The 27,550-nt window shown below is 46.0% G+C and overlaps 1 protein-coding gene across 3 annotated transcripts in view; it reads right to left on the bottom strand.

Moving 5' to 3' along the window:
* wt1 (WT1 transcription factor) overlaps positions 1-24,311 on the bottom strand; it is a 73,411-nt gene extending 49,100 nt beyond the window's left edge. For 2 of the 3 annotated variants that reach the window (XM_062967764.1, XM_062967765.1), the window contains exons 1-3: positions 23,559-24,311; positions 5,208-5,336; positions 3,253-3,355 (exon numbers count right to left, since the gene is read on the bottom strand). In XM_062967764.1, the coding sequence (XP_062823834.1) occupies positions 3,253-3,355; positions 5,208-5,336; positions 23,559-23,997 (671 nt within the window). In that variant the 5' untranslated portion in view covers positions 23,998-24,311. The remainder of the gene's footprint in view (positions 1-3,252; positions 3,356-5,207; positions 5,337-23,558) is intronic. The other variant, XM_062967763.1, reaches the window with a different exon arrangement.
* Positions 24,312-27,550: the final 3,239 nt, after the last annotated feature.

The raw sequence follows: 27,550 nt of genomic DNA, 5'->3' as shown, positions 1-27,550 counted from the left end.
TTTATGGCCCCTTCTACACTGCCATATAAAATCCAGATTATCTGATTTGAACTGGATTATACAGCAGTGTAGACTCAGAAAATCCAGTTCAAAGCAGATAATGTGGATTATCTGATTGGATAATCTGGATTATATGGCAGTGTAGAAAGAGCCTAAAATGCACACATTCCTGTTACCTTCAAATATAGCTGTACTTTTTTTTAAAGCGGGTTAAGATCAAGGATTTTGGTTGTCTTCATCGTCAGGAGCCTGGAGTTGTATTAGGGAGTCCCTGAGGGCCCTTCCACACAGCCATATAACCCAGAATATCAAGGCAGATAATTCACAATATCTACTTTGAACTGGTATATCTGAGTCCACACTGCCATATATTCCAGTTCAAAGCAGAAAATGTGGGATTTTTTCCAGCTGTGTGGAAGGGGCCATATAATCCAGTCCAATGTGGGTTTTGTACAGCTGTGTGGAAGGGACCTGAGAAGCCACACAAACTAGATCTACACTGCCCTCTATCCCAGGATCTGATCCCAGATTATCTGCTTTGAACTGGATTGCAGATAATCTGGGATAAGAAGATAATCTGGGATTCGATCCTGGGATACAGGGCAGTGTAGATTCAGCCTTAGGGGAAGGCGAGCTGGAGAAATGTTGCTGAGAAAGTGATATGAAAGGGTGGCCATAAATCGGAGGACTTGAAAGCACAAAACAACTGGGCCAAATGGGCTGTGGTAGGAGCAAGGCTGTGAAAGAAAGGAAGCGCAGTGTGTGAGTGTGTGTTGTGTGTACATGCATTTTCTTTGCAGCTCCGGAGAGGTGGCTTGGTTCCAAGTTCACCAAAAGTTGAATCATAGGTGGGGGGGGGGGGGGGGAGGCGGAGGGGAGACGGATTTGGTTCTGGCTCTTAAACAAACTCAGAAATAAACTGGGACAGCCTCCCACTCTCTCTCTCTCTCTCTCTCTCTCTCTCTCTCTCTCTCTCTCTCTCTCCCCCCCCCCCCCCCCCCCCAAGCAGGTCAACAAACAGGTCGGCAGCCCACAAAGCTCTGAAGTGTGTTTGTTTGTTTATTTAGGAACAAGGTGGTGGAGGCACTTTGGGGCAAGTCACATTCCCAGCCTGGCTTCCCTGGTCAGTAGGGAAAAAAGAGGGAAAGTTCATCCGCAGGACCAACATCTCCTGCCGAAAGTGATTTATGGGGAATCCCACCCCGCATCCGACAGGAATCAGGGGCAGGGAGGGGGGTCCCCATTGGTTCTGATCTAAGCAAGCCAGGATTTTGCCACAACCACGGTTCTGCCATCTACAACTGCATTTGGACAAAACAAAAACACTGCCGGTTGTTTGAAATACAGACTTAAAACAGTAGTGTGGTCTGTTCTCACAGTTGCTCTTATTGTTTCCAGGAAGAAGCCGTTTACAGGGATACATTTAAGAGCCTGAATGTTGTCTCGCTCCCAGAGACGCGCAGGCCCTTTTCAAGGGCCATGTTTTCCCCCTGTCATTCTGTGTCGAAGGAAAGGAACCCACCCGTCAACTCCCTTCTGCTCCCTGTCAGGGAGATGGACGTTTGCCACCGAGCAGGATTGGGAGGGGGGAGCATGAGGCACTGAACGAGAACATGCCATATTGTCATTGTTTCCTTAGGATTCCTAATTCAAAAGTCTCCCTAGTTTTCCATCTCCCTGCCAGGTCAGAGATCTCTGGGATGATTGTGTCTAAGGCTTCTTCCACACTGCCCCTATATCCCCGGGATCTGATCCTAGATTATTGTCTTATCCCAGATTATCTAAAATGAATTATATGAGTTTCCACTGCCAGATGGGATATAGGGCACTGTGGAAGGGGTCTAAAATATTTTAGCCTCAAGCTCCCCATCAATTTAATGGGAGACTAGTCTGAGCTTCATATCCAATAAAGTCAAGAAAGGGAGAGGCAAATTTTGAGTCTCCTCGTGAAGAGAAAAAGTGGGGTATACATAAACAACAACAACAATAATAATTTGTGCAGTTCAGATGGACTCTTGGACAAGAGGACAAGACAGCCAAGGCTTCGCCATAGGCAAAGTCGGCAAAACTGTGCTCTCCAGACCTACCCCTATCTACACTGCCATATAAAATCCAGATTATCTGCTTTAAACCGGATTATATGGCAGTGTAGACTCATATAATCCAGTTCAAAGAAGATAATGTAGATTATCTTATCTGATATCTGCATGATATGGTAGTGTAGAAGGGGCCCTAATTATTCCCGACTCCAGCGGATGTGCTTAAGCACCAAAGAGGCCGGCTGGAGAATAAATTCCTATTCCATGCAGCCCATTTGTATCAGTAGCGAATCTTTAAGGCCAATCTACTGGCTGTTTGTGACTTGCAAGTTTGAAGTGTCTCCTCTTGATTGTTTTTGCTGGATTTAGTCCAGCACAGTTGCTCCTCTGAAAAAGATTTTTTTCAACAAAGAGAGGTCCCATTGCAGAGTAAGGGAGAGATCAGAAGCAAGGGACTAGCAGCCTGCTGACCCTGTCCTCCAAATGTTTTGGACTACAATACCAGTCAGCCCCAGTCACCATGGCCAAGTGGTACAATGGATTATAGGAATCATTACCTAAAACATTTATCTAACACAGGCCAAACAAAACCTCTCATATCTGCAGGGCTATATACATATATCTGTACTGTCATCTGAATACCAAAGAGACAAACTTAAAAAGAGGTCCTCTAGCAAGGTATGCTGCTCCCTGTAGGAAGCCCACAAGCAGAGTATCTATTACTCTTCCAATAAACAGAATTTTCCAAATTACACTTTTACCAGGTTATAAACCTGCCAACAGGTTTCTTTAACACCACAAATATTATAACTTTGAAAAATTACAAAATAATTTCCCCCAATCCATTTCTCTCCCACCAAATGAACAAAGCCATTGTAACTTGAAAGCAAGCGTTTCCTATGACACCGAGATATTTTCCTGTAATTAAGGAAGTTATGGGGTGTGATTAGGTGTGATTAGAGCACATTCATATCACTGTTTTAGGTCCCTTCTACACTGCCATATAATCCAGATTATCAAAGTAGACAATCCGCATTATCTGCTTTGAACTGGATTATATGAGTCTACACTGCCCCATAACCCAGTTCAAAGCAGATAATCTGGATTTTATGTGGCAGTGTAGATGAGGCCTTTTTGCTGTTGTGCCAAGGCTAGAAAGGTGGAATGTAGGCCAGACGGTTGGAGGAAAGATGACTGAGGAAAGGCTTCTTACCTGTTGTAGGGGTTCCTGAGGAGCAGAGCCTGGCTCCCTGTGCAACTGTCTGTGGGGGTGTGGCAGCCGTAGACAGGAGGAGGCACTGAATACTGCTGGTCACCTGCAGACAAACCAGAAAAAAAATCACTCACTAACCCCCCTCAAGGTTGCTTTCCAACTCTAAAGAAAGAGCAGTGTCTTAATGAAAACTGGTTAAAGGTCAGTGTGCGCCTACATAGTGTATCACAAACACTTTACCGGGAAGAAATCCCATTAACTGTAACATATATAGAACCTTGCTTTTGAAGTCTGTTGGGTTTCATCCCTGGACTGCACAAGTTTTTGTGTAATCAAGTTTCTAGTCCTCAATGAATAGCTAGACTAGAGACAGGGCTAAGATGACGGATTCCTTTTCCCCCACCTTCCTATGCATGTTTCCCTAAAGGACTTTGTCTTTGTCATTCCTGCTAGCCACTGTCTCCTCTCCCTTTGACAACCTAGTAATGGAATTTCTGTGAGGGAACTTCCTCTTTTAAGTTTAAACTGCCCTGGGTTGGCCATGCCAGGCAGTCTCCAGCATTTTGAGGTCTTCTGCTTTTCCTTTCTCCCTGTGAGGACGCACATTTTGCCTCTCTCTAAGGAACCTAGCAGTTCGAAAACATGCAAATGTGAGTAGATCAATAGGTACGGCTCTGACGGGAAGGTAACGGCGCTCCATGGAGTCATGCCAGCCACGACCTGGAGATGCCACGACCTGGAGATGCCGGCTCTTCGGACAGGACTGGACTTAATGTCAGGGGAAAACCTTTACCATAAGCAAATTGTAGCTGCATGGATATTGTTACCTTTTACCTTCTTTAGAAGATGATATTTAGTAAGCTAGTTAGTAGTTAGTTCCAAGACCTTTTCTATCAAGAATGTATTTCTTTTAACTTCAAATAAATATTTTTGAACAAAAGTTCTGACTCTGCAATCCTGAGCCATCCTAAGAACTAGAAGCCTATCCCTTCTCAAACCTTAAGTTAGGTTGCATGATAGGAGAAGTGGACTAAGGAACACTAAGCATGAAACAGGACCTATATTATTATTACCTTTTTCTTTAAAAAAAACTATTCTAACATAATTTTGTAATTTAAAAAAATTAGAAACCCCATATAATCTGAAGCCCTAAACTGTACTTTTTATGTGCACAATTCTTCGCCCTCCAGCTTCCTGAGATATCTTCCACAGACCTTTCTTCTTCAATGACAACCCCTGACATCATGCAGATAGGACAACAGGCCTTGAGTATTCAAATCGGTTTTCCCTTCCATAATTGTAACACTTGGGCTGGCAAGGTATAGTAGTTGGTTAGAGGAAACAATTGAATCAATTGTTGAAAAAGGAACAAGCACATAAATGGATCCAGTGGTTCTGCTAGGAATAACAATAGAATGCAGGCACTGCATTACTTCTACAGGCATGGGCAAACTTTGGCCCTCCAGGTGTTTTGGACTTTAACTACCATGTTCCAGGCTTTCGAATAAGAATCAGCAGCGCCAATTATTATTATGTACTCCAGAACTCAATTGACCGACCCAGTCTTTTGAACTTGAACATGTCCATTTGTATTTTAGAATGTTTTTATGAATGTTGATGTAAGTTAATAATTTTTAATTTGATTTATAGTGTATTGTATAATTTTTTTATGTGTGTTTATTGTAAGCCGTCCTGAGACCCCTCTCGGGTGAGAAGGGCAAGATATAAATGTTGTAATAAATAAATAAAATACTACAATTCCTAACAGCCGGTAGGTGGTAGTTAAAGTCCAAAACACCTGGAGGGCCAAAGTTTGCCCATGCTTGGTGTCCATGCAACCTGAGCGACATGTGTGTGCATGTTCATTGCTAAGCTAGGCCTCTTTTCCTGGGGAGGAAAGCCGCTCCCTCCCCAGCTGGTGCCAAGGGACTTCTCCTGTGCCCTGATGCCCTTACCTAGAGAGGTCTGCTGGCCGATGGAAAGGGGATCCTCATGTTTGAAAGAGTGGTTCGTGAACTGCGCAGCGTGGTGCGAGGGAGTGTGTCCATAGCTTGGAGTCCCATCAAAGGCCACTGTGCCGTAACCTGCCAAGAGAGCAAAGATGGTCAGGAATCGGGAGTTGAAGCGACTGCCCTTGAACTCGCCCTGCCTCTCTGGGCTTCCTGCGACAACAAAAAAGCCTCCTCTTCAAGGCAGGACTGCGAGCAGGCGTGGGATACCTGAACCCCCCCCCCCCCCCCGCGCCCTTTTTCTTTCTGCTGCCCAGAGCAATGAACCCAAATAGTCCCAAAGAGAGCGAGAGGAAGGACCGAAATAGCGCCTTGCGGCGGGAGCCTGGCTTTGCGCACTTTCGTGCTTCTGGCGCCCCTTTCGTGGCTTTCCAAGTCAGTCTGCCGGAAGGCAGCCCTTTTCCCCACCTTTGAAAACATGGCCAAATGTTTTCAGTATCACTCCCAGAATTTTCCCCAGCAGGCATGGGAGTTGTAGGGTGCGTCTGCTCTGGAGAATGAATGCAGTTTGATACCACTTTCACAGCCATGGCTCAGTTCTAGGTAATCCTGGGATTTGCAGTTTGGTGAGGCACCAGTACTCTTTGGCCAGAAAGCTGAAGACCTTATAAAACTACAACTCCCTCTTTGACATCGAGCCATAGCAATTAAAGTGGTGTCATGCTGCATTCATTCTAAAACGGTAAGAAAAGCACAAGCATGTGGAAAAGCATAAGCATTTCAACAGAAAGGAAGAAACCATAAAAATGAACAAAATCTGGCTATCAGTATTTAAAAAAAACAACCTCTAAAATCAGGACAGTAGATAAAAACTGCTGCTGCTCAGTCGTTTAGTCCTCTCAGACTCTTCCTGACCTCATGGACCAGTCCACGCCAGAGCTCCCTGTCGGCGTCACCGCCCCCAGTTCCTTCAAGGTCAAGCCACTCGGAAAACAGGGGAATTCCAGACATGAATCTATCAGGGCCAGCTAATACCTCCCAAAAATATTCCCCCAGGCAGGAAACAGCCAGGCTTTGAAATTGCCAGGCTATTCAGTGCTAATCAAGCTGGCCAACTGGAAATATTCTCACTTGCCTCAGGCAGACAAGAGTTCTTTCTCCCACTCTCCACAGATATATAAACCCCACTTGCCTAGTTTCCAACACCTCACAACTTCTGAGGATGGATGCCATAGATGTGAGCAAGGAAAACTCACAGCAACCCAGTAAGAAAAGGAGTCGAAGGGAATGTTCACAGGCTCTGTTCCTCTTTCTCACCACAAAACCACACTTTAGTTCCCCCCCCCCCCCCCGTAAAAGGACACGACCTTGTGGTTAAGAGAAACCCCTTGCAACTGGAGGCCTATAAGGCGAATGACTTATCCTGCAAGACACCAACTCCGTCTACTTCTCTCAAAATGAATCCAGTTTCGGCCTCTTTATTTTGGTAGAGCGTCCTGACAGTAAAACTAAATCTACTTCTCTGTCTCTTTGGGAATATGAAGCAGGGAAAGAATAGCAGATGTTCAGGCAAAGGAGGAGACGTAACACCATGAGCCTATTATAGGGCGAGGCTACATATCGGAGATCAGGGGGAAAGTTAGTTGTTGTCCCCTTATGGCGCCCCTATGAATGAGAGACCTCCTTGTCAACCTGTCATCAGGTCTTGCATCCTTATTTGCTTGAGTTCACTCACCTGCAATGTGTTCCACCTTACCATGCATTATTGCCTTTTCTAATGTGTCTTCTCATTATATAGCCAAATAATAGAATGATAGGGTTGCTGTGAGTTTTCCGGGCTGTATGGCCATGTTCCAGAAGCAGTCTCTCCTGACGTTTCGCCCACATCTATGGCAGGCATCCTCAGAGGTTGTGAGGTCTGTTGGAAACTAAAGCAAGAGAGGTTTGTATATCTGGGGAAGGTCCAGGGTGGGAGAAAGAACTCTTGTCTGTTGGAGGCAAGTGTGAATGTTGCAATTAATCACCTTGATTAGCAATGAAAAGCCTTGCAGCTTCAAAGCCTGGCTGATTCCTACCTGGGGGAATTCTTTGTTGGGAGGTGTTAGCTGGCCCTGATTGTTTCATGGCTCTTCTGTTTTCAGAGTGTTGGTTCTTTATTTACTGTCCTGAGTTTAGATTTTAAAAAAAATACTGGTAGTCAGATTTTGTTCATTCTCATGATTTTCTCCTTTCTGTTGAAATTGTCCGCATGCTTGTGGATTTCAATGGCTTCTCTGTGTAGTCTGACATGGTGGTAGTTACAGTGGTCCAGCATTTCTGTGTTCTCAAATAATATGCTGTTTCCATCAAGTTGGATCATCAAGTGCTCTGCCATGGCTAACTTCTCTAGTTGAGTTAGTCTGCAGTGCATTTCATGTTCCTTGATTCCTGTTTCGGCATTGCTGCGTTTGGTGGTAGGCTTGTCCACAGCTGCATGGTATATGGTAGACTTCTGCAGAGGTGAGAGGATCCCTCTTGTCCTTTGCTGAACGTCTTCGTGGGTCTGTAGATAGTTTCTAGGTTGTGTTTCTTCATCAGCTTCCCTATGTGGTCAGTTGGTGTATGGTTAGAACCCTTTTCCTCCGGGTGGATCTTTGTCTTTACTCTCATGGCATGTTTTTAGCCTTGCAGCTCTTCTGATGTCTGTGGTGGAGTATCCATTGACCTGCTTACATTAGATATCATTATATGTCTCTTCATGATAGTGGGATAGCCTGGAGAGGATTTTGGGACTTTGGAGGAGAGTTATATAGGCTGCAAGTTTTAAACCTCACCCCACAACTAAACTGGGACTGGCTCCACATCTGAGTACTGATGGATTTATTTTTTTCGGATTGGCTTAATATGTTATCTCTAGGAATTTCAAGGTCTTCCATTTCTAGAGTTGCACTGCAGGACATAGAGATTCCTAGCGTTTATTTATTTGTGTGTTTTCCCCACTTTTGTGGGGGTCTTGCGCCCCTAACCCCAGTGAAGGTGGAGGGCTGACTCTCTATGAGTCTAGGCAGGGTAGGTACAAGCCAGGAACGCGGGGCTGTTTTCCTGAATCGCCCCCTGAGTTGAGAACAACCCCCTCCCCAGTGTTGAGCCAACCCGCCTGCAGTTTCACACGTAAAAGCTGTCCTTTAATCTCTCGCTCCCGAACTCCTCACTGGTTTTATAAGATCAGTTTTCCGAAGCGTCTGCAATAAAAATGGCACGCCGTTAAATGAAAAATAACCTCCTCCTTTAAGTGAAAATTGCTCCCTCGAACAATAACAAACAAAAAAAGAAAAGGAACGGAGCAGATCCTGATGGAAAAGAATCGTCTCTCTTGACCCGAAGGTGACACCGACTCGTAAATCAGGCGTTTAGACACCCACTTTCATTAATTACTTGGAGCCAGTTAAACAACTTCGGCTAGAAAGTAATTACAAAGTAATATTATCTCGGAAGCTTCTCGGCTCATCAGCGTTTCGGCCCAGACCCGAGGAATGTGGGCCTGAGCCTGAGCTGCTGCCCCGGCTCCCCAAACTTTGGAAAGCAGGCACAACGCGGGAAGGAAGATTGGGAAAGCCGTCCCTGGGAGGAGGAGGCTGGCTACAGGTTTGCTTCGCCCAGCCACACGCCCCAGCCCTGGCCACGGAGTGGGAAGCTCTCTCTACGCCCTAGGCACCTTTCTTGATCTTTCACTAACACCCGACACCAAGCACCTCCTTCTTTGCACACAGCAGGACCAGGCTAGAAATAGAGGATCAATAGATCACCCACAGACTGCGGAGGGATAGAGCGAATGGATTTCATTATACAGTCACAGACCAGGAGTTTAAAATATTAAAATCAGAGGGTTTAAAAAGAAAAACATTAAGATCAGAAATTCGAAACATTAAGAACAGAAGGTCCAGGTTATGCAATAATCCTATATAATTAAGGACGCAGATTGCAAATGATTTTAGAGGATATTTTGACCTATTTATTTTAATATCTACATCCACATATTTTAATTAAGGCTGGATGTACACTGCCCTATATCACAAGATCTGGCCCCAGGTTATCTGTTTATCCCAGATTATCTGACAGTGTAGACACACATAATCCAGTTCAAAGCAGATAATCTGGGATTAGATCCTGGGATACAGGACAGTGCAGAGCCAGCCTAAGGGCCCTTCCACACAGCCACATAACCCAGAATATCAAGGCAGAAAATCCCACAATATCTGCTTTGAACTGGGATATCTGAATCCACGCGGCCATATAATTCAGATCAAAGCAAATAATGTGGGATTTTATTCAGCTGTGTGGAAGTGGCCTAAGTGTCATATATGAAGCAGGCGAGGATGGTTGCCTATTCTGGCAGGGACAGGTTGGAGAAGGAACAAAGTGGGGAAATTTCTAGCCAAGAAGAATTTCCACCAACACTCCTACCCTGCCACCCGATCCATCAGCTGCTTCGAAACAGAAGAAAGGATCATGGTAGGATTTAAGAGACATCTACACTGACCACTTAGGTCGGATGGGACCCTCCTGGCAGCCAAGAGGAGCAAGTGCCACCTTAGACTTGCCCCACATCAACCAAAGTTAAGGATATTCCGAATTCTGGCCCCATATTTAGAGACTCTTCTGAACTGTCGGCCTTTTAAGTTAGTTCTACACTGCCATATAATGCAGTTTGAACTGCATCGAACTGCATTATATGGTTCTATACACTGAACTGCATTATGTGGTCAGTGTGCAGAATCATATACTACAGTTCAATGCAGACCAAACTGCATTATATGGTTCTACACTGACCATATAATGCCCTTCAAACTTCATTATATGGCAGTGTAGAACCAGCCTCTTTGGATTCCTATAGATTCGCCCTCAGATTAGGGACTGAGCCCGGCTTAAACTTGCTCTATTCAAATGCATGTCTAGAGTTAGAGTTATTGTTATCAGTTAACTTTCTGCTGGAATTAAAAGAAAAAGGTAGAAGCCTTCAGAAAAGACATTTTAAAGATTTTGCTTGACTTTAAAAATATATATCAAAAGATAGAGGGAGACAGGTTCGCGTACAAATAAATATACCTGAGTGAGTCTAAGATCATTCTAGTAAGAACGCCTGTTTGTAACTTTCCTTGGAAAATAAAACCCATCGGTGGAAAAATTCGTGGGGGGAGGGGCTCTTCATCGCTTAAAAATAAATCTCTCTGAATTTATGTGGGCATTTTCATATTTAGGAAATTAGAGAGTTGCCCCTTGTTGCCTTTAGTAGAATTAATACGACCACCACCCTGCCTGAAAACTACCCGCTTAGACTTTCGTCGGGTTGTTGCCACCCGTCCAGACGGTTGAAATAGCAATTCAAAGCTGCTGTCCTAAAGTGCAGGACTTTAGTGCCGCATTAATGCCAATGGCCCTGGAAGAAAATGCCCTGCTCCACGAGAGCTCACTGCCTTGCCATCTCAGGCTAAAGCGGGTGCTGATGCCCGGTTTCAGGAGTTTGTGGGGATCTGAACTGGGCTCCCTTCGACCCCATGTCACGCTTTCATTGTGGTGTAGATTTTGGAGGGGAGCGCTTTCAATCCAAGTTGTCCTCGCCAAAATCCACACTGCATTATTTCACAGCAGAATAGTTGGGTTTTAGCCTACCCATGGCGTAGTGGCATAGTGGTTTGAGCTTGGACTGTGGCCCTTTCTACGCTGCCATATAAAATCCAGATTATCTGCTCTGAACTGGATTATATGGCATCGTAGACACATATAATCCAGTTCAAAGCAGATAATGTGGATTATCTGATTTGATAATCTGGATTATATGGCAGTGTAGAAGCGGCCTGGGACTCTGGAATCGAATCCCTACTTGGCTATAGAAACTCCTTGGGTGGCCTTGGGCAAGTCACTCTCTCTCAACCTCAAAGGCAGGGAAAGACCAACCCGCTTTAAGAAAATTTCACCTAGGTCACAATCAGTCAGGAAGGACTTGAATGCACACACCTTCTAGCCAGGACTTCTGATCCTAAATACATTTACTTAATACCCCAGCCTCAGAATTTTTTTAACTCTTGAAGGCCCCTTCTACACTGCCATATAACCCACATTATCAAAGCAGATAAACCGCATTATCTACTTGGAAATGGATTATATGAGTCTACATTGCCATATAATCCAGTTCAAAGCAGACACAATGCAAATGTAGAGGGGTCAGAGAGGGAAAGGCAGAGTTTCCGCATAGGGAGGGAGAAAGGCATTGGCCTCTTTCAGGGCTGTGGCTCTAACATGGCAGAGAAGAAGGCTATGAAAACTGCCCATATCTTCTCCTTCCTTGGCATGCTCTTGGCCACTTTGCCTGCCTAAAGTCCATTTCTAAATGGTTCCACAGAAGCTTTACATTCCCGCCATGCTAGAAATTTAGGGGCTGGAGACAATTTCATGAGAGGGAAGAATTCTTATTTTGGGGAAGGCAATACCCCCACTTTGCTCTCAGCTACACCCTCTCCCCAAGCAGCGTTTTCTGGCAAAAAAGAAAGCAATGTAATTGTGCAGATACCTACATGTACCTACATGCCTATATACACAGTAGAGATGTTTCAAAATACCCATGATCGGTTTTGTCACCACGGTTTAAGATTAGGCTGGATCAACACTGCCATATAATGCAGTTTGAACTGGCCTAATCTGCATTATATGGCTCTACACTGGTATAACGCAATTCATACTGCATTATATGGCAGTGTAGATCCAGCCTAAGATCCCACCTACAGTGTCATATAATGCCTTTTGAATCTTCATTGCAGGTTCATATAATGTAGTTTAGCTTCGTTGTGTAAACCAGGCATGGGAAAACTTGGGCCCTCCAGGTGTTTTGGACTTCAGCTCCCACCCTTCCTAACAGCCTCAGGCCCCTTCCTCAGGAATGATGGGAGTTGAAATCCAAAACACCTGGAGGGCCCAAGTTTGCCCATGCATGGTGTAAACCACAATGGGGCTACAGCCAACTGCAGGCTGATGTGCTGTAAGGGCTTGATTTCATAGCATCCCCCCAACTTTGCTCGTCCTGGTTGAAAGCCTTTGATGCCCTACTGCTGCGGGCGTGCCTACTCTAAACACCCCGCTGCCAATCTGTCTTTGAACCTCATTAAGTGTGCCGTGTAGATCTGCCCCTGCCTCGACCTGCTGGGGCTTCGTGACCTTCGCCATCTGGGGGCTCCCCGGGCTTGCCAGGGCTGCCCTGCTCCGGGAAGGCGATAAGGCTGGCTCTCTTTCATTCGGACCTTTATCGGAGGCCGGCCTGATTAAAGCTGGCTGCACAAAAATGGGGGAATCTGGACATCTGGCTCAGGCAGCGGATCTTCTGAAGGGATCCCTTTGGGAGGAGGGCCGCCAGCTGCGAGAGTGGGAGGGAGAGGGTGGGGTGAGGCTACCCCCTTCCTTCTTTCCCCGTCTCCTTCCTCCTCCCCTCCCCTCTCCTCTCCGCCCAAGACTTGGCACAAGCCTCAAGGTAACGGCTTTCCCACGACGGGAAAACCCGCCTGAAAGCTCAGCTTCAACCTTGAGTGATTCCAAGCCAGAACATTCTATCCATTCGCCCAAACACCCTGTGCCAGCTGCTGCCCCGGATTAGACTCACCCGCCCAAACACAACACAACATAACACAAATCCCCAGGAACAACCCAGGAATGTGTATTATTCTCACCAGTATTGTCAGGATTATATTTAGATCTCTTTTTCCTCTCTGACTATAAAAAGACTCAAAAAGTGCGTCCTTACCTTTCCTTCGTTACTACACTTTCTCTATTGCTTCCCTCCTTTGCTTACCAACCTCTGAAAAGATGGGTCTCCGTCTGAATCCAAGGTATTTTGAGGGAGCCATCACTCAAGAAGAGTGACAGGCGCCCTGGGATAGCGCTCAGGGTGGAGCTGAATTAACTGCCACTTTAACTGCCTTGGCTCAGTTCTATGAAATCATAGGATTTGTAGCACTAGCACTTTTTGACAGAGAAGGCTAAAGAACCTACAAAACTATAACTCCCGGAATTCCATAGCGTTGGGCCATGGCAGTAAAAGTGGTGACAAAACGAATTAATTCTGTAGATTTCCCATTTTCCGTTATATCAGGAGTGAAACAAAGCTTTTAAGTGTAAATAAATAGGGGGGGGGGGGTAAATTTCATTCTTTTCTGGTTAGAAAAAGTTGCAGAGCACAAATGCACTTTTATAATATGAATTCAGGCAGCAAACACAGATCTTCTTGGTGCCAATGCGCTTCCATCGCCAACGAAAACGGATCTTCTTTCAACTCCAGTAAAAATGACCAATGTACCTCTCACCAACAAGGATTATGAAAGGAACTGGGAATGTAATTTTCCCAAAAGGAAAGTTTCAGGTTGTGCCTTAAAAAAATAAACTGTGAGTTTGTTTGTTTGTTTTAATGTAAGTGCTGTTTTTAAGGGGCGACTATAGATTGGAGATAAAGTGGGCGGGTTCTCCTAAATTGTTTTCATACTCTCTGCTAAATACACATTTGGTTTCTCTCTTCTGTTTCTTTGTATCTAACTCTTTACAGTAAATAAATAGAATAAATAAATAAATTTATCAAATCTATTAATGCTATTTTTCAGCAGCCAGAAACAACACTCAAGGAACGTGGTACAGCTTTTGAGGAAAGCGAGGTTACAAAGAAAGAAATGTGGGAAGATGAGTGAATTTGAATCGATATTAATATAGAATATTCGGCAAGATTTACTCTAAGGAGGCCCTTGCCTTCTTCTGAGGAGAGAGTGCCAATGGCAGGGTCAGATGGTGGCTCACCATGGTTGACCAAGACTGCACCACAGGTCTCTTGGGCTGCATCTACATTATGGAATTAACTTTAACTCCCATGATCCAATGTTGTAGAATCATGGGAAGTGTAGTTTACAAGGTGTTTCGTCTTCTCTGCCAAAGAGTACTGGTGCCTCACCAAACTACAAATCCCAGGATGCCACAGCATTGAGTCATGGCAGTGTACCAACGTTCAAACAGCTACCCAAAGCAGATTCTTGGAAGTAAATAGACATATTTGTTCTTTCTTTCTTTGGAAATGATGCCAGTTTCCCCAAAATATGCCTCTTCTTAGAGAAAGGGTTACAGGCAGTTACAATCTGCCAAAGATACTGATAGACATCATCTAGGATCTTGACCTATTAAAATAAACTGGAGGTTGACCACTGACTTCTGAAGAAGGAGAGTCTCAGGTTTCATTCTGACAATTTTGTCAAATCCCTGGTTTTCCCCACATAGAGACCTCGTCATGGAAACCCTTTCTCCATAAAATTAACTAAACCTGAATAAATGGTCTTAGGGATTGCCAAACCCAAAAGCCATGCACCAGCCACAACAACCCAGCCCAACCAAAAATAAAATTCTTTTGTTTTTAGACCTGTTTCTAGGGCTATTTGGGGCGCTGATTCAGAAAATTGCATTGGATAGACAGCATCAGTTCTAGTTTCTTTGATATTATGGTTTGCTATTGGCAAGCAGGTGGCAACTAGTAGATAATGTGCTGCCGAAGGCTTTCACAGTAGATAGCAGATGATCTGGATGTCAAAAACTAGAGCTGATCGGGAGAAAGGGGTGCAATTTTTGGAACCAGCAGGTCAAATATATCCAGAAACAGGTCTAACATTTGAAGCACCAAAATATGCGTTGGTCAGTATAATTACTGCATTAAGTCATATAAAAGCAGTTGAACAATTATTTAGAAAAGGTTTCCTGAAATAATAAAGGGGATTGCCTTCCCAACCCGATTATTTAGAGAATATAAAACAGAGGAAGATCTTGAAACCAGGAAGATTGTTTATAGTGACTGTTTTAAAGTGGATCGGGCAGGCACCTTATTGCTAATTTTGTATACTTGAAGCTATTTGCAGGCAGGAGGCAAATGGCTTTTCCAATCCACCATCACTAAAATATCTTTAAATTTGAAGATTCAAAGAGTGTGTGTACTTAGTCGTTCCCCCTCTCTGTTCAGTGTAACCTATTCCCAAGTAAATCTGTACAGGCAGGCTTCATTATTCCTGGGATTGCTCAAGGATAACTGCTGTCTTAATATTTTATTTTATTATTGCTTGATCGTTTAGTCATTCCAGAGAAGGCTTAACCACGAAGGAGTGGTGGTTTTCCAGTTTCCCCGAAGGGTATAAATGCAGGAAAGTATAAAAAATGACAGATTAAGACAAATATAGAAGCAGATCATATAAAACAGGTCAAAATTGTGAAACTCGGTGGGGAGATAGCTTTAAAATGTAAGATGATAATAAAGGATAGTAAGAGCTTTCTGTAGAACCATTGTGCGTTTCTAACAACACTCATTTGTTTTTGAACTTTTAGAATAATGAAAAAGGCCCTCTCCTTCCTTCTGCCCTATTTACAGGTAGGAGAGTTAATGCAATGACATAGATTTCTGTTACAGTAATGTCTTCTCGCTGTCGTTTTAACTTAGTCCAGCCACTCCATTTTCCAAAATGAATTAGAAAGTGAGTGAGTGAGTGAATCCGAAGGGTTCCATTTCAGATTTTCTTCAGGGATGAACTGCAGCAGGTCAGGTTACCAAATAAACACAAGTAACTCCGACATTCACAACAAATTACCTCCCGGAATTCCCTGTATCTGCTGAGGGAGGCGAAGTTATTATTTAGGAAAAACGCATTCCCCAATAAGACAACGAGAGAGTCCCCCACCTGAAAGTTTGCCTACAGAATGATTTGGAAACTGGTTTTTTCAAGGCTGTGATATTTGTTGTTCATTCTAGCTGCAGACTTTTTAGTCCCACACATTGCTTTCTCCTCCGTATATAGAAACCTAAATGAAACCGCCTTCAGTAGATGCGGTTTTGCTGAAAGCTGCTTCCAGAAATCGCTAGTCGGACTCCCAGTGAAAACAAAACAAAACAAAATAGAAGACCTTTTATTCTTACCACCCACTTAAGGTAAAATATTATAAATCCGTGCGACTTTAAGAGTGCAATTTTAGGTGTATTTGCCCAGAACTAAGTCTCCGAGTTGAGTGGATATTACTCCTACTACATGTGTATAATATTGGTGGATTAGTCTCACCGATTTCAATGAGGTCTAGACTCAGATACCCTAAAGGCACCAGATCCTGTAGGAGCCCCCCCCCCTGGGGCAACGAGTTAAACCTTTGTGCCGAATCCGGGGAGCGGGGTGAGCTCCCGTCTGTCAGCTCTAGCTCCCTATGCGGGGACATGAGAGAAGCCTCCCACAGGATATTAAAATACCAAACATCTGGGCGTCCCCTGAGCAAGATCCTTGCAGGCGGCCAATTCTCTCACACCAGAAGCGACTTGCAGTTTCTCAAGTCGCTCCTGGCACCAAAAAAAAAAACAGATGCTGTCTGATCTTGAAAGCTAAGCAGGGCCAGCCCTGGTTAGGACTTGGGTGGGAGGTCGCCACTGAATACCAGGTAATGCTGTAGCCTATATTCAGAGGGGAAATTGACAAACCACCAGCGTATTCTTTGCCTAAGAAAACCCTATGAAACAAGTGGAGTTTGAAGGCACACATCCACACACTGATACTTTCAGAGTCTGAGCGCCCAATGACCATTAGTATCCTGCACTTTAAGGAGCGGCTTTAGCCATTCCTTCTGCAACGTAGTAGGGTAAGCATGCCTAGTATCAACTCTTGCATTTCCGCAAACATCAGGTAATATACCCAGTGAAGGTTTGGTTTCTTATAAGGACCAGGCGCCTGTGATCCATGCTAGGCGAATGGTGGTTTTGTGCGGGGTTTGGTGTGTTATTAAACACACGGAGAATCCAATGTCTCCTTGCATCCTTCATAGCAACGAAGTTGCGACATCCCTTATGAGTTTCACACCGTAGTTTGTTTCTGGAGTTGGAGGGAAACCGATCCTAAATTCCTGCTGACAAATGCCGTTTCCGCGGTTTCGTTTTTCATAACCTTCACCAAATATTTCACGGGGTCATCCAGAGTTCCGTGACCAATCTGCCAAAATGTGTTCAAGGAAAAGGACCGACTGCAACCTGTTGCCTTCAAGGAGGTGCGGACGCCGCCGCCGCCTCCAGTTTACTCCACAGTCCCGGCTCCCCGGGGGTCCCCAAAGCTAGTTGTGGGGGTCCCCAATGCTAGTTCCGAGTCCAGAAGACCCCTTGAATCAATGGCGTGCTCAATTGTTAGACGCTGCCTAGGGAACGCCTGGATGTTTGATGTTTTACAATTCTGTGGCTTCTCTTATGTCCCCACATGGGAAGCTGGAGCTGACAGACCAGAGCTCACCAGTCATGCCAGCACAAGGGTTTAACCCATTGTTAATTGTTAATTAACCAATGGGACAACTACCATTATTTCATAGCATTGAGATAATGCAGTTAAACTGCATTAATTCTGCAGAGTAACTGCAGCCTAGATTTGGTGCTAAGTGCAAGCAAAAACAAATACAGTAGAGTCTCACTTATCCAACATAAAGGGGCCGGCAGAATGTTGGATAAGCGAATATGTTGGATAATAAGGAGGCATTAAGGAAAAGCCTATTAAACATCAAATTAGGTTATGATTTTACAAATTAAGCACCAAAACTTCATGTTATACAACAAATTTGACAGAAAAGGTAGTTCAATACGCAGTAATGTTATGTTGTAATTACTGTATTTACGAATTTAAAACCAAAATATCACGATGTATTGAAAACATTGACTGCAAAACTGTGTTGGATAATCCAGAACGTTGGATAAGCGAGTGTTGGATAAGTGAGACTCTACTGTAATCACGACCTGGTTCAAAACAAAGGGTGTGCCTACAAGGGGCATTAGCCATACACACCTAACTCTTGAAACTTCATTTCCTCTTGAGAAACATGGACAAAAACATAAGCCTTCTAACTGTAAGTCAAAACAGCAAAAAAAAATTTCAAGAAAAATTGAGGACAATATTCAACACTGTTTTTGGGATGACTTTTATGAATTTATACACCAGTCCTCGTGTTTAAACAATGCTAATAAAAACATGTATATTTCTACACACACAAAATAAGAAAAATTGAGAAGAATTATTAAAATTACTAGTGTGATCCCCTACCCACTGAAACCTATGCTAAACAACCGGCTGTTGGAAATTAGTCTGAGACTGGATCTACACTGTCCTATATCCCAGGACATGATCCCGTATTACGGACATTGAACTGGATTATATGAATCTACACTGCCAGATAATCTGAGATAAGCAGACAATCTGGGATCAAATCCAGGGATATAGGGCAATGTAGATCCAGCCTCAATCCTCTTTCCTCTAAAGAGCTTTGTGATCTCCTCTCTCCTCACCCCCTCCCCCTTGTGTTGGCAGGACTGCTGAGGGACAGGTCGGAGGTTCAAATCCGGGAGAGTGGGTGAGCACCCTCTGTCAGCTCCAGTTCCCCATGCGGGAACCTGAGAGAAGCCTCCCACAAGGATGGCAAAACATCAAAACATCCGGGCATCCTCTGGGTAATATCCTTGCAGACAGTCAATTCTCTCACACCAGAAGCGACTTGCAGTTTCTCAAGTCGCTCTTGACACACAAAAAACCCCTCCCCCTGCGAAATATTAGATGTCGGTAAAGACTTAATTTACTAACAAGAACTTCACTACCCTCATCTTCAATTTTGATTTTGTACCCGGCTTTTACACCTTGTATGTGTGTGGAAAAAACGGAAATATCTATACACCAAAAAAGAGCCTTGTGTCTGCTTGTCGATGCCTCAAACCCCTACATTCACAACCCTTTAAATCAGGCTTCTTCCAAACGCTAAATGCAAAGCTACCACTCACAGTCCAGGTTGCATCCACACGGTAGAATGAATGCAATTGGTCACCACTTTAACCTCCACTGGCCAATGCTATGGAATCATAGGTTTTTTCGTGTCTGGAGGGACTTGAGAAATTGCATGTACTTCTGGTGTGAGAGAATTGGCCGTCTGCAAAGACGTTACCAAGGGGACACCCAGATGTTTTTACTATCCTGTGGGAGGCTTCTCTCATGTCCCCACATGGGAAGCTGGAGCTGACAGACCGGAGCTCACCCCGCTGGAACCAAACCGCGACCTTTCCCCAGCACAAGGGTTTGACCCATTGCTTTACCAGAGTTGTAGTCTGATAAGAGACCAGTACTCTGGCTGAGTAGGCTAATGACCTTGTAGAATTACAACTCCCAGGATGCCATAACATTGAGTAGTGGCGGTTGAAGCGATGTCCAAGGGCCTTCCTTCATTCTGCAGTGCAGATGCTACACCCACCGCCTTTTTAGCCCGGTTCCCTTTGCCATGTGGTAAGATACGCTAGTATACACAACTGTTTTCATAACTATTAAAACCCCTAATTTAAAAAAATCTAAAAGATTGACAGGGACGACAGGGTTTGTTTTCGGTTTTTCTTTGAGAGATGTAGATTTTGCCTCACACAACCTTTGTGCGTGCTAATAAACGCTGAGGAGCCTTCAAGGGACATTTCGCATCAGGGATGGTCTCATTCAAAGGCAAGGTTTGATCCCAGCCTTTGCTGTCTATTAATCTGGTGGAAGACGATGGCGGAGGAGGAGGAGGAGTTCCCCATGTTGGGAGGGGGGTCTCCCTATATTAGAGGGGGAGAGACCCACCCGCGATGGTGCCCACAAGGAGATCCCCACCTCTAGCCACTCATTCTCTAAGCACATTTTCCCCTGAATTAAGTCTGCCCCTGTGAAGTTTTCCTTCATTGTGTTGTCGAAGGCCTTCACCGCTGGAATGACTACAGTTGCTGTGAGTTTTCCGGACTGTATGGCCATGTTCCAAAAGCATTATTTCCTGACGTTTTGCCCATATCTATGGCAGGCATCCTTAAACCTACACCTGTTGATAAACTCTACAAGTTAGCTGGCATTGCCCCTCCTGATGTGCGACGGGAAGTTGCTGCTAACGGTGAGAGAAAAAAGGTCGAACACTGTGAAAGCCACCCACTGCATGACCATCAGCCTCCTCCCACCAGACTCAAATCAAGGAAGGGCTTTATGAGAACCACCACTCCTCTTGATGTTCCTCCAGCAGCAGCAAGGGTGTCCCTCTGGGCAGCTAAACCTGGCAATTCTAACTGGATGGCCCCCCAAGAAGGTCTTCCTCCAGGGGCAAACCAAGAATGGGCAACTTGGAAGTCCCTGAACAGACTCAGAAGTGGAGTGGGCAGATCTAAAGACAACTTGGCAAGGTGGCACTACCTGGAGGAATCCTCCACCTTGTGTGACTGTCGAGCTGAACAAACAACTCAGCATATGTATGCTTGCCCACAATGCCCTGCCTCATGGAGTTGTTTAAAGCTACAGACAATGCGGTTGCTGTTGCCCGCTTTTGGTCCAAAACTATTTAGTTGCTTGTGATTTCTTTTCTTTTTTATTTTATTTCCATTATTTGAAATGTATTTGCTGTACCAATGCTTTTGACACGAAATAAATAAATAAATCCTTAGAGGTTGTGAGGTCTGTTTGAAACTAGGGTTTATATATCTGTAAAATGTTCAGGGTGGGAGAAAGAACTCTTATCTGCCTGAGGCAGGTGTGAGTGTTGCAATTGGCCAGCTTGATTAGCATTTAATAGCCTTGCAGCTTCAAGGCCAGGCTGATTTCTGCCTGGGGGAATCCGTTGTTGGGAGGTGTTAGCTGGCCCTAATTGTTTTTTGTCTGGAATTCTCCTGTCTTCTGGCTGTTGTACTTTATTTCCTTCATTTCTCAGATTTCTAGAGACACTTAACATCATTTACTCTTAGAACTCTTATAGTTTGCTGTCTTCGCATTCTCTGGGTAATTTTGTTTTTCTTTGCACGCCTAAACCGTGTTCCCAAATGCTTTTAATGACCCGATGTTACCAGAATGCTAGAAATGTGGGACTGGAGAAACATTTTATCTGATGGGGCAGAATCCTCATTGGGGGTGGCAACCTTTTCACTTGTGTCTGTCCCTCGAAGCTACACAACCAATAAATTTAATTTTATTTTTAATCAGTGGGGCAGGGGGGTTCTCATAAAAATTGGGGGCTGAATCCACTCTTTGGTCCCAAATAGATGAAAACTGAGATGTAACCCATGGGTTCAATTAATCTGTTTGTGTTGAGTGGCTTTGAGTCCAATTCAGGTGAGATAAAGAGGGGTATAAATACTCGTAAATATAATAATCATAATCATAATATAATCATAATCATCATCACCATCATCTATGTTTGAGGATGTTCGTGGAGAGGCGACTTGAAGGCAACTCCATTGATTTCATTGAGTTTTCTTAGGCAAGGAATGGTCAGAGAAGGTTTGGCCAGTTCCTTCCTCTTTCCACCTTTTTTTGTTTAAAAAAGCATTCTTTTTTGTCTTCCTCCACACTCACTTTATCCAATTACTGCCTGAAATTCTTTTTCTCCTTTTCAACTGCTAATAGTCCCCAGCAGATTTGAGAGAGGAGGGCATCCCATGAATTTCACAAGGTTTTCTTAGGCAAGACATGTCACAGATGGTTTTGCCAGTGCATTCCCCGCCTGGTGTTCATTGGCGGTCTCCCCTCCAAGTCTGCTCAGCTCCCAAGATCTGCTTAGCTTCCAATAACAGACAGGATCTGAGGAAAATCCCATCTCTCCTCCCAGTTGGAATAAATGAATAATGATAATGATAATGATAAATATGAATAATAATGAATAATAAGACCGGGTTGCTGTAAGTTTTCCGGCCTGTAAGGCCATGTCCCAAAAGCATTCTCTCCTGACCTTTCACCCACATCTATGGCAGGCATCCTCAAAGGTTTTGAGGTTTGTTGGAAACCAGGGAAGGGATGTTTATATATCTGTGGAAGCTCCAGGGTGGGAGAAAGAACTCTGGTCTGTTGGAGGCAAGTGTGAATATTGCAATTAATCGCCTTGATTAGCATTGAAAAGCTTGCAGCTTCAAGATTTGGCTGATTCCTGCCTGGAGGAATCCTTTGTTGGGAGGTGTTAGTTGACCCCTGGAATTCCACCGTTTTCAGATTGTTGTTCTTTATTTTCTGGAGCATGGCCATACAGCCCTGAAAACTCACAACAACCCAGTGATTCCGACCATGAAAGCCTTCCATAGCATAATAATAAGACCAGTTATGCCAAAGCTGATGCAACCCATTGGCTCCATGGATCCCGGCGGGCATGTGTGCCTACCAGTTGCCTGCCCATTTATGGCGACCCCGTGGATTTCCCTGAAATACAGCTTACAGTTACAAACATCCGATTTACAAACTACTCATAGTTAAGAACGGCGTAAGACAACAGGAAGTGAGAGAAAACTACTTCTAGGAAGGGAAATTCCCTCCTGAAAGAGTGAACATGGGGGAATGGGGTCTCCACTGAAGCTCTCTCACCAATCCTTAAGAGAAGCCCCTCACAGGATGGTAACACATCCAGGCGTCTCCTGGGGAACCTCCTTGAATACGGCCAATTCTCTCACACCAGAAGCGACTTGCCTCAATTCGCTTCTGACAAGATAAAAAACCCGTCATTGTTTCTACAACAATCCAATTTTTTCAAAACGCAATTGTCACAGGGACAAAAAGGGCAGTTTTTAAAAAAATCTGTCAGAAGCAACTTGAGAACATACTGCAAGTGGCTTCTGGTGTGGGAGAATTGGCCGTCTACAAAGACGGTGCCCAGGGAACGCCCGGATGTGTTACCATCCTGCTGTGGGAGAGGCTTCTCTCATGTCCCTGGCAAGCTAGAACTGACAGACGGGAGCTCACCCCCTCTCGCAGAAAATACAGGGGGTTTTTTTTCCGTGTCAGGCGCTAGTTGAGAAATTTTAAGTAACTTCTGGTGTGAGAGAATTGGCCGTCTGCAAGGACGTTACCCAAGGGACGCCCAGATGTTTTAATGTTTTTACCATCCTTGTAGGAGGCTTCTCTCATGTCCCTGCATGGAGCTGGAGTTGATACAGGGAGCTCATGGGGGGGGGGGGGGCGGGGGTTGGATTCGAAAGGGGCAACCTGCAGGTCAACAACCCAGCCTTCAAGTCATCAGTCTTGCCGGCACAAGGGTTTAACCCACTACATCACTCCCACTACACCACCGGGGGCTCCGGAAAGTGCAGGGAACTCTGCTGAACAGAGGCACAGACAGCAGGTCATATACATTTGGCTGGAGTTACACTTGAAAACTGTTCCTGTTAAGACAGACATACAAATCCAACTCAAGAACATGCCTAGGGAACCGAACTCGGTATTCCTTGGCGGCCACCCATCCAAATACCAACCAAGGCGGGCCCTGCTGAGCTTCCGAGATGTGTTACATCCTCCCCCCGTTTCTTTTTTTTTCCTTCCCCGGCGGCGGCGTGTTTACCTTGGTTGCGGAGGGCTTGCTGTCCCTCGAGGCAGCTGGGCAGGTAGGGTCCCTGGGCGAAGAGGCGCGTCTGGGCGGGGGGCGCCTGGCTGGAGGGCGGGGGCGGCGGGGGCGGCGGCGGGGGCGGGGGCGCCCCGTAGGCCCCGTAGCGGCAGGCGCCGGCCGTGCCCGTGAACTGGCCCGAGAAGTGGACGGTGAAGGCGCTGAGGCACTGCTCCTCGTGCGGGTCCGAGGCGCTCCAGCTGGGCTCCTGCTTGATGAAGGCCGAGGGCGGGGGCTGCGGGGGGCCGGCCAGCGAGCCGTAAGCGGCGCCCGAGGGGAAGTCCAGCACTGGGCCCCACTGCGCCGCGCCCACCGGCATGGGGCAGCCCCCGTTGCCCGGCGGAGGAGGAGGAGGCGGCGGCAGGAGCGCGTTGAGGTCGCGCACGTCGGAGCCCATGGCCTCCGCCGAGGAGCCCGCTTTGCGCCGCGATGGGAACCACTCTCCGCCGCAGGAGGAGGAGGAAGACTTGCCCCAGGCGCTGAGGGGCTCCGGAGGGAGGCACCAAGCCGAGGAAGAAGAGGCGGAGGAGGAAGAGGAGGCGGCGGCGCTGCTCGGGAGCCCCTTCGGGACGGGCAGCCCAGCCCCCGGCTCCAGCCCTGCTGCGGGGGGCGGCCAGAGCGCCCGGGCGAGGTTGGCCTCCAGGGTCCAAAGGAAGGAAGGAAGCAAGCAAGGAACGGAGGAAACACGGAAGAAGGGAAGGAAGCGCCCACCTCAGGAGGCAGGAGGAGAGTGGCTTCTCCTCGCCGAGCCGGCTTTGCCCTCCGAGTCCCCAAGTGAGGCGGGGGAGGAGCCAGACCCAGGCACGCTCCCTTCCCCCCTCCCTCCCTCCCTCCTCCTTCGCGCGTGGGCGGTGACACGGCCTCCCCTCCGGCGCAAGGGCCGCCACCCGGCCACGCCACGGGACACGCTCTCTTCCCCCCCGCGCGCTTTCTCGCCCAGGGACTTGCTGAGGGTGCCCACCACGGGGACGTCGCACTCGCCAAACCCACTGCTTTCCCTACACACACACACACACACACACGTCTCTCCTGCTCGGCCCCTTCGGAACTGGGGTGGGTGGGCTTCCCAAACGGAGCCTAGGTTGCCACTGCCTGGCCTGCTGGGAAAGTGACAGTCCCAGGCTCCGGAGGTTGCTGAAGGGAAGGATAATAGCCCCTACACTGCCAGAGAAAATCTAGATTATCTGTTTTGCACTGGATTGTATTAGTCATACTGCCGTATATTCCAGTTTAAAGCCGATATTCTGGTTCTTGTGTTGTGGAAGGCTTTCACGGCCAGAATCATTGGGTTGCTGTGAGTTTTCCGGGATGTATAGCCATGTTGGACAACAAGAAGATGCAACCAGTCCATCCTCCAGGAAATAATGCCCGGCTGCTCACTGGAGGGAAGGATATTAGAGGCAAAGATGAAGTAGCTTGGCCACATCATAAGAAGACAGGAAAGCTTGGAGAAGAGAATGATGCTGGGGAAAATGGAAGGAGAAAGGAAGAGGGGCCTACCCAGGGCAAGGTGGATGGATGGTATCCTTGAAGTGACTGGCTTGACCTTGAAGGAGCTGGTGGTGGCCTTGGCAGACAGGGAGCTCTGGCGTGGGCTGGTCCATGAGGTCAGAAAGAGTCAGAAGCGACTGAACGAATAAACAACCACATGGCCATGTTCCAGAAGCATTCTCTCCTGACTTTTCGCCCACATCTATGGCAGGCATCCTCAGAGGTTATGAGGTCTGTTGGAAACTAGGCAAGTGGGGTTTATATATCTGTGGAAGGTCCAGGGTGGGATAAAGAACTCTTTGTCTGTTGGAGGCCAGTTTGAATGTTGCAATTAATCACATTGATTAATTATTTACTATATTTCTACCCCCTTCTTCTCACCCAGAAGCGTGGCTTACAGTTTGGCCACTTCAGTGCCACATTGCCATATTAATACACCGTGTATAAATAGAAATCAATGCACATTTAAGGTAAATTACAATACAAAAGAGCTAACCATTGAAGCTGCAACATTCACACTTGTCCCCAACAGACAAAGAGTTTTTTCTCGCACCCTGGACCTTCCACAGATATATAAACCTCACTTGTTTAGTTTCCAATATAACTCACAACCTTTGAGGAGGCAAGTGGACAATTTCAACAGAAAGGAGAAAACTATGAAAATGAACAAAATCTGGCAAACAGTATTTTAAAAACTCTAAAATCAGGACCGTAAATAAAGAAACACACTCTGAAAGCGGGAATACCAGACATGAAACTACCAGGGCCAGGTAACACCTCCCAACAAAGCATTCCCCCAGGCAGGAATTAGCTAGGCTTTGAATCTGCAAAGCTTTTCAGTGCTAATCAAGGTAATTAATTGCAGCATTCACACTTGCCTCCAACAGACAGGAGTTCTTTCTCCCACCCTGGACCTTCCACAGATATATAAACATCCCTTCCCTGGTTTCCAACAAACCTCACAATCTCCGAGGATGCCTGCCATAAATGTGGGCGAAGCTTTAGGAGCCATACAGCCCGGAAAACTCACAGCAACTCCAGATTATCTGCTTTGCTCTGGATTGTATTAATCGTACTGCCATATATTCCAGTTCAAAGCCGATAATCTGGTTTGTATCTAGCAGTGTCGATGGGGCCATGGACTCCAAAGGTTTAGTGTAGGAAGGGAAGGAGAGGAGAACGAGGAAGTGGGAATGGGGTTTCCTCCGTGGAGGGTGAGTTAAACCTTACAGCCAGGGGAAATGCCTCTTGGGAAGCATCCAAGGCTCCCCTTTCTGTCCAACCACTTGTGGAAATCCCGACACTGGCACTTATGGGCGGCGTCTTCGTCAGATTGGATTTTCCGCGTCCAACCTGACGGATATCTATCGTAGCTAGAAAATGAAAAGCCAGCGCCTTCTCCTTTCAAGAGTTGAGTTCAAGGCGAAAAAAAGACTGGAGAAAAGGAATAGGGGGTGGCAGTTATAATAAGGTGTCTCCGCATTTGTGTGTGATAGATGTTCAGTTTCTGGGAGATCTTAGGTCTTTTTCCAGAATCACGTTGGACCTCATCAGGAATGGTCTTCAGGTGCATCTTCACTGTAGGATTAATACACTTTGACGCCCCTTTAACTGTTATGGGGGTTGTCGTTGGTGAGGCGCAGGTAAGGGCAGACCTTGTAAAAACTGTAAGAACTGCATTGATTCTACAGTGTAGATCAGGCATGGGCAAACGTGGGCCCTCCGGGTGTTTTGGACTCCAACTCCCACCATTCCTGACAGCCTCAGGCCCCTTCCTTTTCCCCCTCAGCGCTTAAGCTTAAGGAAGGGGCCTGAGGCTGTCAGGAATGGTGGGAGTTGACGTCCAAAACACCCGGAGGGCCCACGTTTGCCCGTGCCTGGTGTGTAGATGCACCCAGAACGTCTAACGCTGATCTGAATCCTGATGGTTAATCCCAATTATACGCCTGGTTGTATATATCATGAAGTAGTTGTGGATCTCTATGAGATGGTTGTGTATAGTATGCCATTAGCTATGAGGTGCGCAAAGGAGGGAAGCGACGTCTCAATAAGCCTCCATTATTTTCACCTTCTGCCTAAAAGGATTAAGGTGGCCGCCTGCCCTACTCTCGGACCTCTTCCCAAATCCTACTCCATCCCTTCAAGTAAAAAAAAAAAAATCCTGCTTCCAGTGAAGCGTTTCACAGTTCTGTCGGTGTGGATCCGATCTCAATAAATGGCGGAATAGGTATCTTAGGAGCTGGTGGGGCTCAAAGGATTGAGCTTCAATGAATCTCGCCCGGAGCCAGCAGTGGGAAAACTCTCTTTTTAAAGAATGGCAGGAAGTCTTTTCCCCATTCCGTCCATCCCTGGCAACAGCAGAGGCTGGATGGCCATCTGTCGGGGTGCATTGAATGCGATTTCCTGCTTCTTGACAGGGAGTTGGACTGGATGGCCCATAAGGTCTCTTCCAACTCTAT

This window comes from Anolis carolinensis, chromosome 1 (genome assembly GCF_035594765.1).
Source record: "Anolis carolinensis isolate JA03-04 chromosome 1, rAnoCar3.1.pri, whole genome shotgun sequence".
Taxonomy (NCBI): domain Eukaryota; kingdom Metazoa; phylum Chordata; class Lepidosauria; order Squamata; family Dactyloidae; genus Anolis; species Anolis carolinensis.
Note: the sequence above shows the minus strand (reverse complement) of the source record. Positions and strands in the feature narration are given on the sequence as shown.